General features: G+C 47.1%; 1 protein-coding gene and 1 long non-coding RNA gene across 4 annotated transcripts in view; both read right to left on the reverse strand.

Moving 5' to 3' along the window:
- Positions 1-7,272, reverse strand: part of PPTC7 (protein phosphatase targeting COQ7) — a 20,675-nt gene extending 13,403 nt beyond the window's left edge. The window contains exon 1 of the mRNA XM_063416311.1: positions 6,713-7,272. Within this exon, the coding sequence (XP_063272381.1) occupies positions 6,713-6,914 (202 nt within the window). The 5' untranslated portion in view covers positions 6,915-7,272. The remainder of the gene's footprint in view (positions 1-6,712) is intronic.
- Positions 7,273-10,456: 3,184 nt separating this feature from the next.
- Positions 10,457-12,883, reverse strand: LOC134560323 (uncharacterized). Of its 3 annotated transcripts, XR_010082714.1 has the most exons (4): positions 12,531-12,883; positions 11,869-12,120; positions 10,936-11,061; positions 10,457-10,827 (listed from the first exon to the last, which is right to left on the reverse strand). It is a non-coding gene; the product is annotated as an uncharacterized LOC134560323 (long non-coding RNA). The 3 variants fall into 3 exon arrangements; XR_010082715.1 differs by having other exon boundaries at positions 11,880-12,882; XR_010082713.1 differs by having other exon boundaries at positions 11,869-12,881.
- Positions 12,884-12,948: the final 65 nt, after the last annotated feature.

A 12,948-nucleotide genomic window follows, 5' to 3' on the forward strand; every position in this document is an offset into this window, starting at 1 on the left:
CTTGCCCCAAATGGAAAAGGTGGGGGCTAATAAAGGTTTGGGGCAAAGACCTTTAATCATCCTGTCCTACCTTCAATGTGGTTTTAAAATAAACCCAGCGTCTCCATGTTCTGCAACCTCTGTAAACTGAACAGTTTCACGTGGGAAAGGAATATGTGATTTTGAAACAGTTTGAGTAAATTGCTACTGAAATAGATGAAATGTAAATGAGAATAAAGTTTAAGTAAACTTTGTGCTATTTGATATACAGCAAATAAGGAGAGAGGCTGTTTCAAACCCCCAAAGTACCAAAACCTAAACACTCAGCTTTGATTAATACCAGGTTTCCCCTCTGTCATCAAAAGAAAATTCAAAGGTGTTGCTATTGGCAGGATCACTCCCAAGGAATAATGCCAAGCTCTATTTACATATAATACCTTTGCTTTCATCCAAGAAAAAAATAAGGCATACATTCAAACTAATTACCTTTTTAACAAATACTGAGGTTCTCCTTTGAGCCGTAAATCATTGTGTTCCAGTATCAACCATGTTATAAATTAGGAATCACAGGACATTTAAGACAAACTGCATGGCTGAGAATTGCTGAAATTGAACTGTACACAAACCTTGAGGGTTTTTTTTCATTCATGCCATTCAGTAAATGAGAAAATTTTATAGAAGGAACATTTGTCCCTGTTCAAGTCCATGCAGAAATTGCACAAACATCCACATGACATGCCTGCAGCCAGATGAACCACCACTGTAAATAAAGCAATTGAAAATTTCACAATAAATTACTTCAAAAGAATAAATACTCCTCAGGTATTTAACTATATTACAGAGATCTTTCAGAATCTCAGAGTTAACACTCCAATACATTGCCTTGTCCTGGAAAATACAGAAATATGCCTGCCAGATAAAATACTTGTGGCATGTGTCAATCCAAAAACTGACTTTTTCCAGCTCCTCAAGGTTCAGACTACCAAAATCTCTCTCAGAGAAACACCTGCCAGGAATTTACAAGACAAAGCACAAATGACTGGTGCTGCAGCACTGAAACTGAGCCAGGGAAGATGCTGCTGGTGAGACTTGTAAAAGCTGATTTCAAAAAGCTGAAAGCACCTGGGATAAGATGCCAGCTGAAATGCAAATGTGGAGTTGTTTTGCCTGCCAGCACATGAGTTCCCTGCAGAAGCCCAGGGAAAACCAGGCAGTGCTGAAAGCAGCAATATCTGCTTTTCACTACTCACTTGTGAGAGTGAGCTCCAGGTGTTCTGCCTGGCTCAAAACAAATATAAACTAAACAGCCTGAAAGTTCCTAACAAAGCCCTGATACTGATCAAACCCTGTTTAATATAAATAATGTTAGGAGGGGCAGTTCTGCTTAGCTGGGAAATCAACCTGCCCACAGTCAGAGTCCAAAAGTACCACCCTGTCCCAAAAACCTCTTGAGAGTTGGCTATTTTGAAATATTGCATCAGCCAAAAATAAAAATCACACAGAGAAGCACCAGGCAGGCACAAGTGTGTCAGCAGGAGCTGCTTTTGCATGCAATCACAATTAACTTTCTAAGGCACTCCGCACATCCTACTGAACTTTCAATTTCTTGAGATCCCTACCTGAAATAGCAATGAATCACTGCTAAAAGAACATCAAAAGGATATATTTATAACTGAACTTTGCATCAAATATGGAGGCTAAAATGGTAAAAAAGTGCAATGAGTTGCACTGCACAAGTTTGAAATATAGCACCTAGTATTTGTCAGCGTCAGAAGTGAGATAAAATGATAAGATTTCTTGTTTTATCAGTGGTGGGATAAATCACACACCTAGACAGGTTCTCCATCAATGCTCAACTCAGCAGCTTCCCTGGATCTGTTAGAGCCAAAGAGTTTCTGTCCCCCTCAAGGTTCTGACAAAGAAATAACCCAGTTAAACAGAAATCCCTAAGGGCAGATGGTGTGTGACTGCTAACAAGTTACAGAAGGAAAGGTTACTTATTCACACTGTTACAGTAAAACTTAAACTACCCTTGCACCAAGCAGAAAGGTTCTGGGAGAGTAACTGGGTAAGTGACAACAAGAAGCAAAAAGCAAAGGCAAAGTGAGCAATGATCTTGAGGAACAAACTGAAGGAGAAACACGGAACTGGAAACAATAAATTGTGCACCTACTCCCAGAAGAAAACAACAGTTCCTCATTTCCCATCCCCTGTTCCTGAAGCAGATTTTTACCAGGTGGATTTCCTCCCTATTTTATTGAAGCCTGGGAGATCACTCAGTGCATTTGGGGAGCTCCAAGAGAACATTAAACTATAAATTATTTCTGCAGGCTTTATAAAAAAAAATCCCTAGTTACAACTACCAAATCTCTCAAGGTGTTCAGTGACTGGACTGTGACTAAGCAGTGGAACTGCTGAGGAAGGAGAGGTACTGGGAGCAGACACTGAAATAAATCCCTGCCAGCCTGACCCACCTCAGGCTCAGTATTCACAGCATGGATGAACCAGAGCAAAGAGCAGGAGATTTTCCCAATGTGGCACGGGTATGATCAACCCTCACCTCCTGCACTGGGCTCAGCTTTGCTATTTCCCTCTCATTTCTGACAGAACCTGCTCTTCCTTCAGGCCAAGCTCTGTATGAATGGAAAATTGGCTGCCATCAACAAGCACCAATAGCATTTACAGTTAAAACTCGAGTTCAATTGGAAATTCTGACCTGAATACTTGTGTCAATGTCCTTGCAGAGACTGTGGGAAAGAAGAATAACCAGATGGAAGTTTCATTCCCAGAGGTTACATTGAATGATGCCCCAGAGCAGCTCTGCTGACAGGACAGGCAGGCAGTGACTGTTAATGGGGTGGTTCTCAGTCTGCAGTTTCCCTACAAACGCCAGCACTGATCCTCTCATGTTAAACAGAATATTTCCTGTGACCTGTTACAAACTAAGCGGTGTGTGCAGCTCTGCAGAGCTCTGAGAGATCACCCTGAGCTCTCACACGCAGTAGGGGAAAGGTGACTCCGAGGGAGGCGGGCGATTCTCGGCTCCTTTAGTGTGATAAGTTGTGATAAGGCAGCAATCTCTTTAATAGGTATGATACTAAATAAACCACTTAACATAGTCCTCTATAACCTTCAGCCTCAAAGAAGGTTCCCTCCCTCCTCTACAGCTGACAGAACAACCTTGACATTTCATCTACAAATCCTTTTAGGTGTTGAAGCTTACTTTTCCTGGTGACAGTGACACTAACAATATTCCAGGGCTTTGTCACTCTGCAGTTTTACCTACCTCCTATGCAGGCTGCTGACAAAATTTTCAAACCAACTGAAGCTCCTTTCACTTTAGAGCAGCTGCCCTGCAGCACCCAGACACTCCCCTCCCCAAAAAACTAAAAATCAAGATTTGCAGCAAACAGAACAATTGTCAAATTTTAACTCTGCAGTGAACAAACAGTCTCCTTCTGCCAGATGGTTTTTTCCTTACTCCTGGGGCAGAGAAATAGTTTGGAAGAGTCAAGGCACACTGGCTACACCCAAACTTGTACCCAGCACAGACATTGTATAAGTGATGCTGTCACGGGATGCGCATGGGCTGCTGCAATGTTTCAATAATGAGTCACACAACAGCTTGGAAAATCCATAAAAAACGAACAAAGACATCAGGAGCCTGATAAGGACAGAACAAGCAAGGAAAGACAGAACCCAAAATTAAGGAAAAAATTATCACCACTCAACATTTCTAGAGGTGAAAATTTTGGCTTTAATGCTTATTTTTGTAAATTAGTGGAATGGCTATAAAACTGTTCAAGTTAATTTAAAACATTTGGCTGGTTCCCTATGTAGTAAAAAGCCTACTTGTATGCTAATGAGAAAAAACAGAAGTGTCAGAGTTTTGGTTTTCAGCTTTGAAAAAAAAGCATTTCTGTCCTCAAAAGTTCCAAAGGCATCAGACATGAAGCAGCACAGAACATCTCCCAAAGCTCTGTGAGAGATTTCAATACTCTGAGGATCTGAACACCCAAGACACCAGCAGTGAATGAACAGAAAAGTACATCGTGGTACAAGCAGCAGAGAAAGGAAACACAGGCCTGAATTATAAAGCTCTAGAGATTAACATGAGCAATAAAGCCATTTCCTTTCCTTAGGGTGATCCCTGAGGAAAAACTCCTGTTCTGAGCTTCTTGTTTCTCCTTGTGCTCAGAATGGAAAGAAAACATGCAAAACTGACAGGTATGTTCCAGATAAAAGCAAAAATGAGAGACAAAACCCTCAAGGATTCAAGCACACCAGTACCAGGCCTCATCAAGCCTTGAACAACTATGGGAAGACTGGAAATAACCTGGATCTTCATCAGCTTTCTGCTGATCTTACTGTGAAAGGATAAAGCTCAGACTAGAAGACACTCTTAAACACTCAGCCTTTGAACTACACAGCACACACAGAACAAAAGAAGTGTTTAGCATTTTGATTCTGCTATAAACACACTGCCAAATCAACTCTTGTTTGACTTAAGAAAATGAATCCCCAAGCACTCATGCCAAACTGGGAGTAGTTCTTTCAGTGCTCCACCACACCCAACCCATCCCACACAGACAAGCTTTCCATAATACACTGCTTCTAGAAAACACTGGCACAGAGGAATTTGACATTAATTATCTGGCCTGGCTTTGTCACTGATGACTACTCCAAGTGATACACTTGAAATTTACTGTGTCAAGTGTTCACTTTGGCTCCAACCACGTGAGCCTCCTCCTTAAATGTCAAAAAATTGAGTTTGAAACCCAACACTGCAGCTCAGGCAGTTTTGTTGAGGTGCAGAGTTAAGTACTGAGGTAGAACAAAATTTATGAGGGATTTAAATCATTAAGGAACCTCAGATTTGTGACAGGAGTAAGAGGAATTGAGGACAGGAAAAGACTGGTGGTGCTGAAACTGTCTCTGCAGCAGAGCTAAAGGGCTGCTTGAGAGAGCAAAGAGATGATCCCAGCAGCAGAAACTGGGAGAAAACTACTACATCTGTAAACCTAAGAGCTACAGATGAAGAAGAAAAAGCATCACGTTAGAAGCATCAAAACCTACCTGAACATTCCTATTTTTGCAGAAAGTACAGATGTTCAGTCTGCATATTAAAAAAGCAATAAAGAACTGACATAAAAATAGATTTACCAGAGGAGAAATCCCAAAACCAAATAAACCAACAAGTTTCCTATTTAAATTATTTGCTTCTTGGTATTTAAGACATCCTGGGTCTGCTGCCCTCTTTGCTGTTTGATCCTTAAGTGGAGCTACAGTTCTGTTTGTTTCCAAGTTGCCATGAAAATTAATGCAAAGACCAACTTAGAAATGCAACTCTCTGTTGATTCCAGCAGGAACACAAGACAAACTGTAGGTCCACATATAGTAATTACCAAATATGGCCAAAACCCCCTAAACATCATCAAATGGGGCGAAATCTGTCCCTTTCACACACAGAGAGTCCAATTCAAAGTACAGGAGATCCTGCATTTGTCTTAAGGGCAAACACCAATTGCTCAGTTATTTATCAGTGCTGGCCTAGCATGAACTTTAAAGGCAGCCAGGGTTAGTCACATGCTAAAGGAAGGGTGTCCAACAGCTTAATTCTAATTCCAAAAAGTTTATCTGGAGGAGGCACCACAGGGAAGATGCAGAGCGTCTAAAATGCACCCACCAAGCTTCCACATCATGCAAGCTGTGGCATCCCTCTTACAGTAACAGCTCCCTTGAGAACAAGCAGCAATAACTGTTACCTAGCACCAGCGTGCAGCTTCCTGAGGAAAACAGCTCGGCTGGGTTAAATGGCAACCAAGTTACAATGACAGCGTCAAGCTGAAGAACCACCAACCACTTCCACGGCGTGAGACAGCACACTGCAACCCCACCGTTTAAAATCAATAAATGGAAAAAATTTTAAAAAAGGAAAAGCAAGAAAAAACAAAAAAAATCCAAACAAACAAAAAAAGCCAGCCACAGGCAGGGAGGAGGAAGCTTTTCTTAAGTGTCAAAGTTTTGGTGAAAATCACCACAACTAACTTGTGCAGAGTGCCAGTCAAATTCAACCTTGAGTACACAGGAGAAAGGTCAAAGCACTGTCAAATGCAATGTTGTCCACAGTCTGAAGATTCTATTGATTATCCATAATTATTCACCACTTCTAAAATCTGAACCCTTAAGATTCATTTCGCCCGTGACTGTAAACCGGAGAGCACAATCAGGCCAGAACAAACAACGAAACTGAAGTTTGACATTAGATTCCAGTCTCAATGTCACTCTGCCTTTCACTTGACAAGGACATTGCACGCGTTAAAATCAGGAAGTGCCTGTTCGAGTGCTCTTGTCTGCCTAAATACAATGCATGTACACAGAGCTCGGTGAGGTTTTAAAGCCAGAAAGTGCAACGCACTGGAAGCTGCTTCTCTGAGTTTTGGAGCCATCAGGCCTTACAGGCACCCACAGGTGAAACGCCCGAGCTGGGCCCGGACACTCAGCACACACAACCCCCACGGCAAAGGCGGGCAGAGCTGCAACAAAGAGCCCCAGAGCTTCCTTGGGAAGCTAAAAAAGCGAACTCGCGGTGACACTGACAGGCAGAACCAGCTCCTTTGTCTGAGAGCGGGGGTTGAGCCGCTCGCCATGTGCAGCTCCGGGAAGGAGGGAGCGTGGGGGGCGGTCACACCGCGAGGCCGGAGCCACCTCAGCCCCCGGCCCGGCCACTTACCCAGCACATCGGCGGTGCGGTGCCGCGCCACGAAACAGGCGTCATCCCCGTAGCACATGCCTTTCTTGAGGATGCCCTTGCGGAAATCTTTGCCGAAGCCACAGCTGGCCGTCACCAGGCTGTAGTCGCGGGAGTCGGTCTGCGAGAGGCCGCCCAGGACCGCCCGCGCCACCAGCCTGCCGTAGGAGAGCACCGAGAACATGGCGTGGGGCGCCCAGCAGCCGAGCGCCAGGAACGCGGGGAGCCACCGGCGCAGCCGCCTCCTGCCCGCCGAGCGCCCGCCGCAGGGCGCCAGCCTTCCTTCCCCTGCCCGCCGGCCCGCGCCGCCGCTGCTCCGAGCCCTGCCCGCCGCGGACCCTCGTCCCTCCGGCTGCGGCTGCGGTTCACCCGCCCTCGCTGCCCCTCACGGCCCGCGCGCTGCCCCTCGCGCTGCCCCTCACGGCCGCGCTCGCCGGCAGCGCCCCCGCCTTCCGCGCCACCCCCCCCCCGCCCCCCGAGGGGGGCTGTGCCAGCTCCCCGCTGCCCGCGGAGCTCTCGGGGCTCCCTCCGGGCTCGCTCCCCGCCGCCCGCGGTGCCCGGTCAGAGCCGCCCGCGCCGCCCCCGCGCCCCGCCGCCCGCCGCCGCCGCCATCTTCGCCGCGCGTGCTGAGGTGAGGCGAGGGCCCCGGCGCTGGGCGGGGCGCGAGGTCGGCCCCGCCTACTCCCCTCCCCCCTCGGAGCGCATGCGCGGCGGCGCGCGGCCGCCCCCCATTGGCTCCCCGCCCCGCCTCATTTGCATGTTGCGGGACAATAACAGCGGGCGGCTCCCGGCAGCCCCCGCGGCGCCGAGCGGGGCCCCCGCCCCTGCCGGGCCCCGCCGCCTCTCGGCCGCAATTAGCGCAATTAACGCAATTAACGTTCTGCGCACCGGGCACGGCGCGGCTGCGCCTAACCCACATACTTGCCCTCCACGCCCCGCGTGTCTCGCGTGCTCCGAATAACTCGCGGGGTCTCGCTGGCCGCCGGTGCTTCGTGCCTGCTGAGGACGGTTATGTGAGTCACGCCGCACAAAAATGTGTGCTTGGTTTTTTTTTTTTTTTAATCAAGGATGACTCGCCCTGTTCTCCCTGGCTCGATGCGGCCGGGGACAGAGCCAGCTCAGCGCCGTGCGTGAGAGGCTTCTCTGGAAATCCATGGGAGCGCTGGCAGTTAATCCATTTTGGTTAAGGAACGTGGAATGCCAGACAAAAGCCTCACGAGAAGGGTGTGTTGTGCAGTCATCACTCAAACCCCATAAAACCACGCTAATTGTAGTTGAGAGTGACACAAAGCTCTCAGCTGGACAACTTCAACAGCAACGACTTTAAGGCATCAATGCTGTACAAACCCACAATATCCTAAAAGACCCAATTCCTCATTTTTCTGCAGCTCGGTTTTCCGTGCTGCTCGTGGGCGTGCAAAAAATGGCTTTGTCCCCTTGGAAGTTCCCAGCAGGTTGTTCTGCAAATTCGTTTAATTCCTCTGGGTACACGCACAAGAGGCTGCTGCCACTTACATAACCCACGACGTAAATAACAAACAATAGAGGTGTAAATACAGCAGAGGCAGGTGTGAAACCTGCCCCCTTCCCGAGCTGCCTGCAGGGAAAGGAAGAGCTCTGTGCCACAATCTAAAACGCTGCTGAGGCACCCTCATTATCACACTTTGCTCCCTGTGTACCTTGACAGAGACAATATTGCCCCTCTTACACTGCTAAAGGTTTAAGCAATGCATGAGAATTATCCAGCTAAAGCTGGAATTCTATCCAAACTTATTAAAGAATTGATCCTCCTGTTAGAACAGGGAGAAAGAGAATGATCATGAGGAGCAGCCCAGGCCCAGTGTGGTGGATTAGGGAACGGCAGCACAGCTGAATGTGCTGGAGATAAGGGAGTGCTGCTGCCAGAGCCTGGCAGGGTGTGAGAGCAGACAAACAAGGTAGCTCATCTCACACCCTCTTTTATCAGCAAAGGGAAGCGCATATTTGCAGAGTTTCCCCCACAGAATCATTCTTTCCCCTCCCTGAGTCTGGTTCTTCCTCCTCCTTGTCCAGGTCCTGTCTAGTTCAAGCCCAGCCTGGCGTAACCCCTTGTTCTGTGCTGCTGCCCTGAGGCAGCTCGGGTTGGTGCAAGGTGACCTGTCCTGCATTACCTGGCTGTGCTGCTCCCCCCCAGCTAAAGCAGAGATCTCCATACCTCAATGCAGAGTTTTCCAGGGCTGGAAGGGTTTTCTCTGTGCCACTCTGCCCAGCAGCCATGACTCAAATGCTGAGGAACATCGTGAGCTCAGGGCTCATTTGGCAGAGCACGACTCTGTGCTTCCCTAAGTGCTCCCCAGCCAAGGCACACCGTGAGCTCTTCACACTCCTCCATCCTTGAAAGTCTTTGAAACAGCATCCCCAGGGAAGTGGTGGAGTCACAGTCCCTTGAAGTGTTCAGAAAATGAGCAGATGTGGCAATTTGTGACCCAGGTTAGTGGGCATGAGGGTATTTGGTCGAAGGTTGGGCTTCATCCTGGAAGTCTTTTCCAATCTCTGTGGTTTTACCCCAGGTCACCCACCTAAATCTGGCCAGACAGCCAGATGACCTCATAATTTACATGGCAATTAGTAACCTTTGATGAACTCTGTCACTCCTGCACGAGGATGCTGTGCCTAGATGGAAAACTGCTCCTGGTTTTCATTCAGAGGATCTCTGGGCTCCTGTGAGACAAAACCCCAACTATTTTTAATAAAATACTTCAGAACTGGTTTTTTACACTCTTCAGTGTCAGTCTGAATAATTCACCCTGTAAATCCCTTCCCAGCCCATGCCCTGCTGCCTTACTCAGTGTTATTCTTGTACCCTGACAGTCGATAGCCTGCCAAGTGATATTTGTTTAAAATTCCCCAATGCACAAATTTGGCACAAAAACTCGAGCAAAGGGCATCCCCCTGGTTACTGCAGCTGGGTGGAATCTTCCCACCTCAAAGTCCAAGATCTATTTACATCAGCTCACTTAAGCTGCAAAAACAGAATGAATTCTTCCTGCTGGGCTTGCTCAGACCAATAAATGCACTGGTGAGTGTGAAGCAGAAGTGCTGCACAAAGAAATCGAGTGCTGAAGACACAAGCAGGTTTCCAGCTTGTTTCAAAACTGATTCACTCGTAGCTGACGTCAATCCTCCCTCCCAAAAATCTTAGCCCTGAGATTGGAGTGTGATAAATATTACCTGTAATGCCATCTGCTGTACAGACTGCCCCAGCTCCTCACTATTTATTTAAGGGCTAACCTTGTGCTAGACCAGAATGCAGTTTATTTCAGCCTGGTTTGACTTTGTTTGGATTCTAATTCCAAATGCATGTCCACTTGGACTTTTAAAGTGATCTGTCATAGGGCAAACCCGATGTTAGCCCTGAAAAGATCAAGTTCAAGGCAGCACAGTTGGAATAAAAAGAGAAGTAACATGAGAAGGAGCATATGAGACTTCCCACATGAGGAGTCAAGAGAAGAGGCAGAGTCAGATCCCCAACAGGAATGACAGAATGGTTTGGAAGGGACCTCAAAGATCATCTCATCCCACCCCCTGCCAGGGACAGGGACACCTTCCCCTGTTCCAGGTTGCTCCAGCCTGGCCTTGGACACTCCCAGGGATGGGGCAGTCACAGTTTCTATAATGCACATCAGAATCGTGCTGCTTAAACTGTAATTGAAACACTAACAGAGTAAATCCATGAACATGGTTTTTAATAAACAGGAATCTACTGCATCTCCATTCTCATTGCTTGAATTTTCATTTTATTGGACCTCCCACATAAGGATCACGGTGCCATTTTAAATTATTAATAAACTCATGTTGACAGGATAAATTAAAATCTCTCTGATGGAGAACAAGCATTATGCATTGATGTCCTGATTTTGTCCTACACACCTGGAGTTGCTCTTTGGAACTGTTTCAGAAGTCCAGGACCAGGATGGGCTTTGTGGTAGGGTTTTTTTTTCAAATGGTTTTTCTCAGACATGGCTTTTGTCTTGCCTTTCTCTGCATGACAAAGGTTTTTTTCTATTACAGCAAGTATTGGAAATGGGTTTAAGTGAACTGTTGCTACGAGTGAAGCCCTAAAAAAAAGGTCATGAGAAAAGCAGATTAATTAACATCCTACTTTGCTTTTGAACAGTTGCCCACTTCTATTCCATTTCAATGGTAGATGCAGTAAGAATTAATACCTCTTTATTCATCCAGCTCCTGCCCACATTCATCCAGGGTGCAATCTGTGCTTTCAGCTTTCAGCAAGGCTTGGTTTTCCTCTCGGAGTCTGGTCCCCTGTGCACCATCAGCTTTGCCAAGTAATTCTGGATGCAAAAAGAATGCATTAAATTCTGTTTTCCCCTGTGCAATGTCATCAGCCCTTTTTTACTGATTTTAAAGGCATCAGAAACATGTAAACTAATAAGTTGGGGTGTTTTAGTATTAATTATCTCATGACACTGCAGTGGAACAAGAACACAGATCACCACCAGTGATGATAAATAAACCAAGCACCACTCTCCCTCCAAGCCTGCAAAATAAATTCCAGGTTTCCAACTTTGCAGGACTTGTAGGGAGGAGAAACATCTCCATCCTTGTTAATTGACCATATAGGAGCTTAGCCAAGGAAGTTGAAGGGGCTGTAAGCCCCTAAATCAGCTTCACCCAGAGGGAGATTGTATCTCAGCCACGTGCTCCAGCTGTCCTTCCTGCAGGACTGCCTCTCTTTTTGTTCCTTTGACAGTGAAAGAGATGGAGATATAAAGATTTCCAGGATTTCCTCTACATGCAGGCAAGTATTTTCTGCAGCCAGTCCTGGTACAGCCTCAGGGAGAAGCAAAAAAAATAAAGCCCTATGGTGCCATTTTTACAGGTCCTTTTCAAAATAGAAGTGTGTAAAGTCACTCTTCAAGCTTGAAAGAAATAACAAACCCAACACCAGCAGCAGCATTTTGGCCTCCTCAGGAACTGCAAAGAAACAGACTGAAAACACCAGAGCTCTTCATCCCCAGGGAAGAAGGTGAACACTGAGATTTTGGGTTACATTTCACGAGGCAGGCAGGTAGGTTATTTTTGGTGAGGTTATTTCAGGGTGTAAGGTCTGAGCAGAGTGGAGCACACCGGGTTCTCACCTTTGTGTCACCTTTGTGTCACCTTTGTGTCCTTGGAGGAACAAGGCCTTTCCCTGGGCAAGGATGGCTCCAGGATTTTGCCAAATGTCCAAACCCATCCTGCACCAGCTCTTTGGTAACATCAAACAGCCTCTGTCTTGTGTGACTGTGATGTGCACGTGGCAAAGGAGGGGCACTGTGGAATTATTTCCATTTTCAATGTGTGGAGCTGGAATTTTAGAGATTTTGTTGCCTTCCCTTCAAAGTGACAGCCTGGTCAGGGAAATAAAAACAGATGCAAGAATTGTGGGATTTTTAAGGTTGGAAAAGACCTAAGGAACCCCAAGGAACGATGATCATTTAGTCACTCTCAAGCCCATTTTTTTTCCAAATTAGTACAAAAAATAAAATAATTTAGGCTGAAAAAGACCTCAAAGATAACTGTGCACATGAAAAGATGACTAGCAATATTACTGAATATGCTCACTGAGCACTAAGGACCCACAGCATTTTCAAAAGGAGAAACTTTAACACTTTAAAAATTACTTAAAGGAAAGGTTACTAAAAAAAGTTGCAAAAGTACATGAAATGTAGTATTTTATGTCTCGCAAGGGACCATTCCCCAATTTATTTTTTTATTTATATGTGTGGCCTTCCAAGAGCTTTTTTCCCAAACCACCTACGTGGATCACTGCACCTGAAGCCCCTCCCGTGGCTCTGAGGGGGCACCGACCCCTCATCACCGCCGGGCTGTTCCTGAGGGCGCTGGGTAGCACAAGCGGCCGCCTGGCACCACCACGACGCCCATATCCAGCCAGAGCCCTGCGCGTAGCCTCTCCCCGAGGCTCCCCGCGCTGGGGGGCGATGAGGGAGCCTGAGGGCGGCTGAAAGAGCTGCAGATCCCCGGCACCCGTGCCCGCCCCACGCCCGCCATGTTCCCAGGGCGCGGCCCTTCCCTCCGCCCTCCAACTCTCGCGAGAGCCGGACTCGCCCTTCCCCTCCGCCCGCCAAGTCTCGCGAGAGCCGGACTCGCCCTTCCCCTCCGCCCTCCAACTCTCGCGAGAGCCAGACTCGCCCTTCCCCTCCGCCCGCCAAGTCTCG

The sequence above is a fragment of the Prinia subflava genome, chromosome 19 (genome assembly GCF_021018805.1).
Source record: "Prinia subflava isolate CZ2003 ecotype Zambia chromosome 19, Cam_Psub_1.2, whole genome shotgun sequence".
Lineage (NCBI taxonomy): Eukaryota > Metazoa > Chordata > Aves > Passeriformes > Cisticolidae > Prinia > Prinia subflava.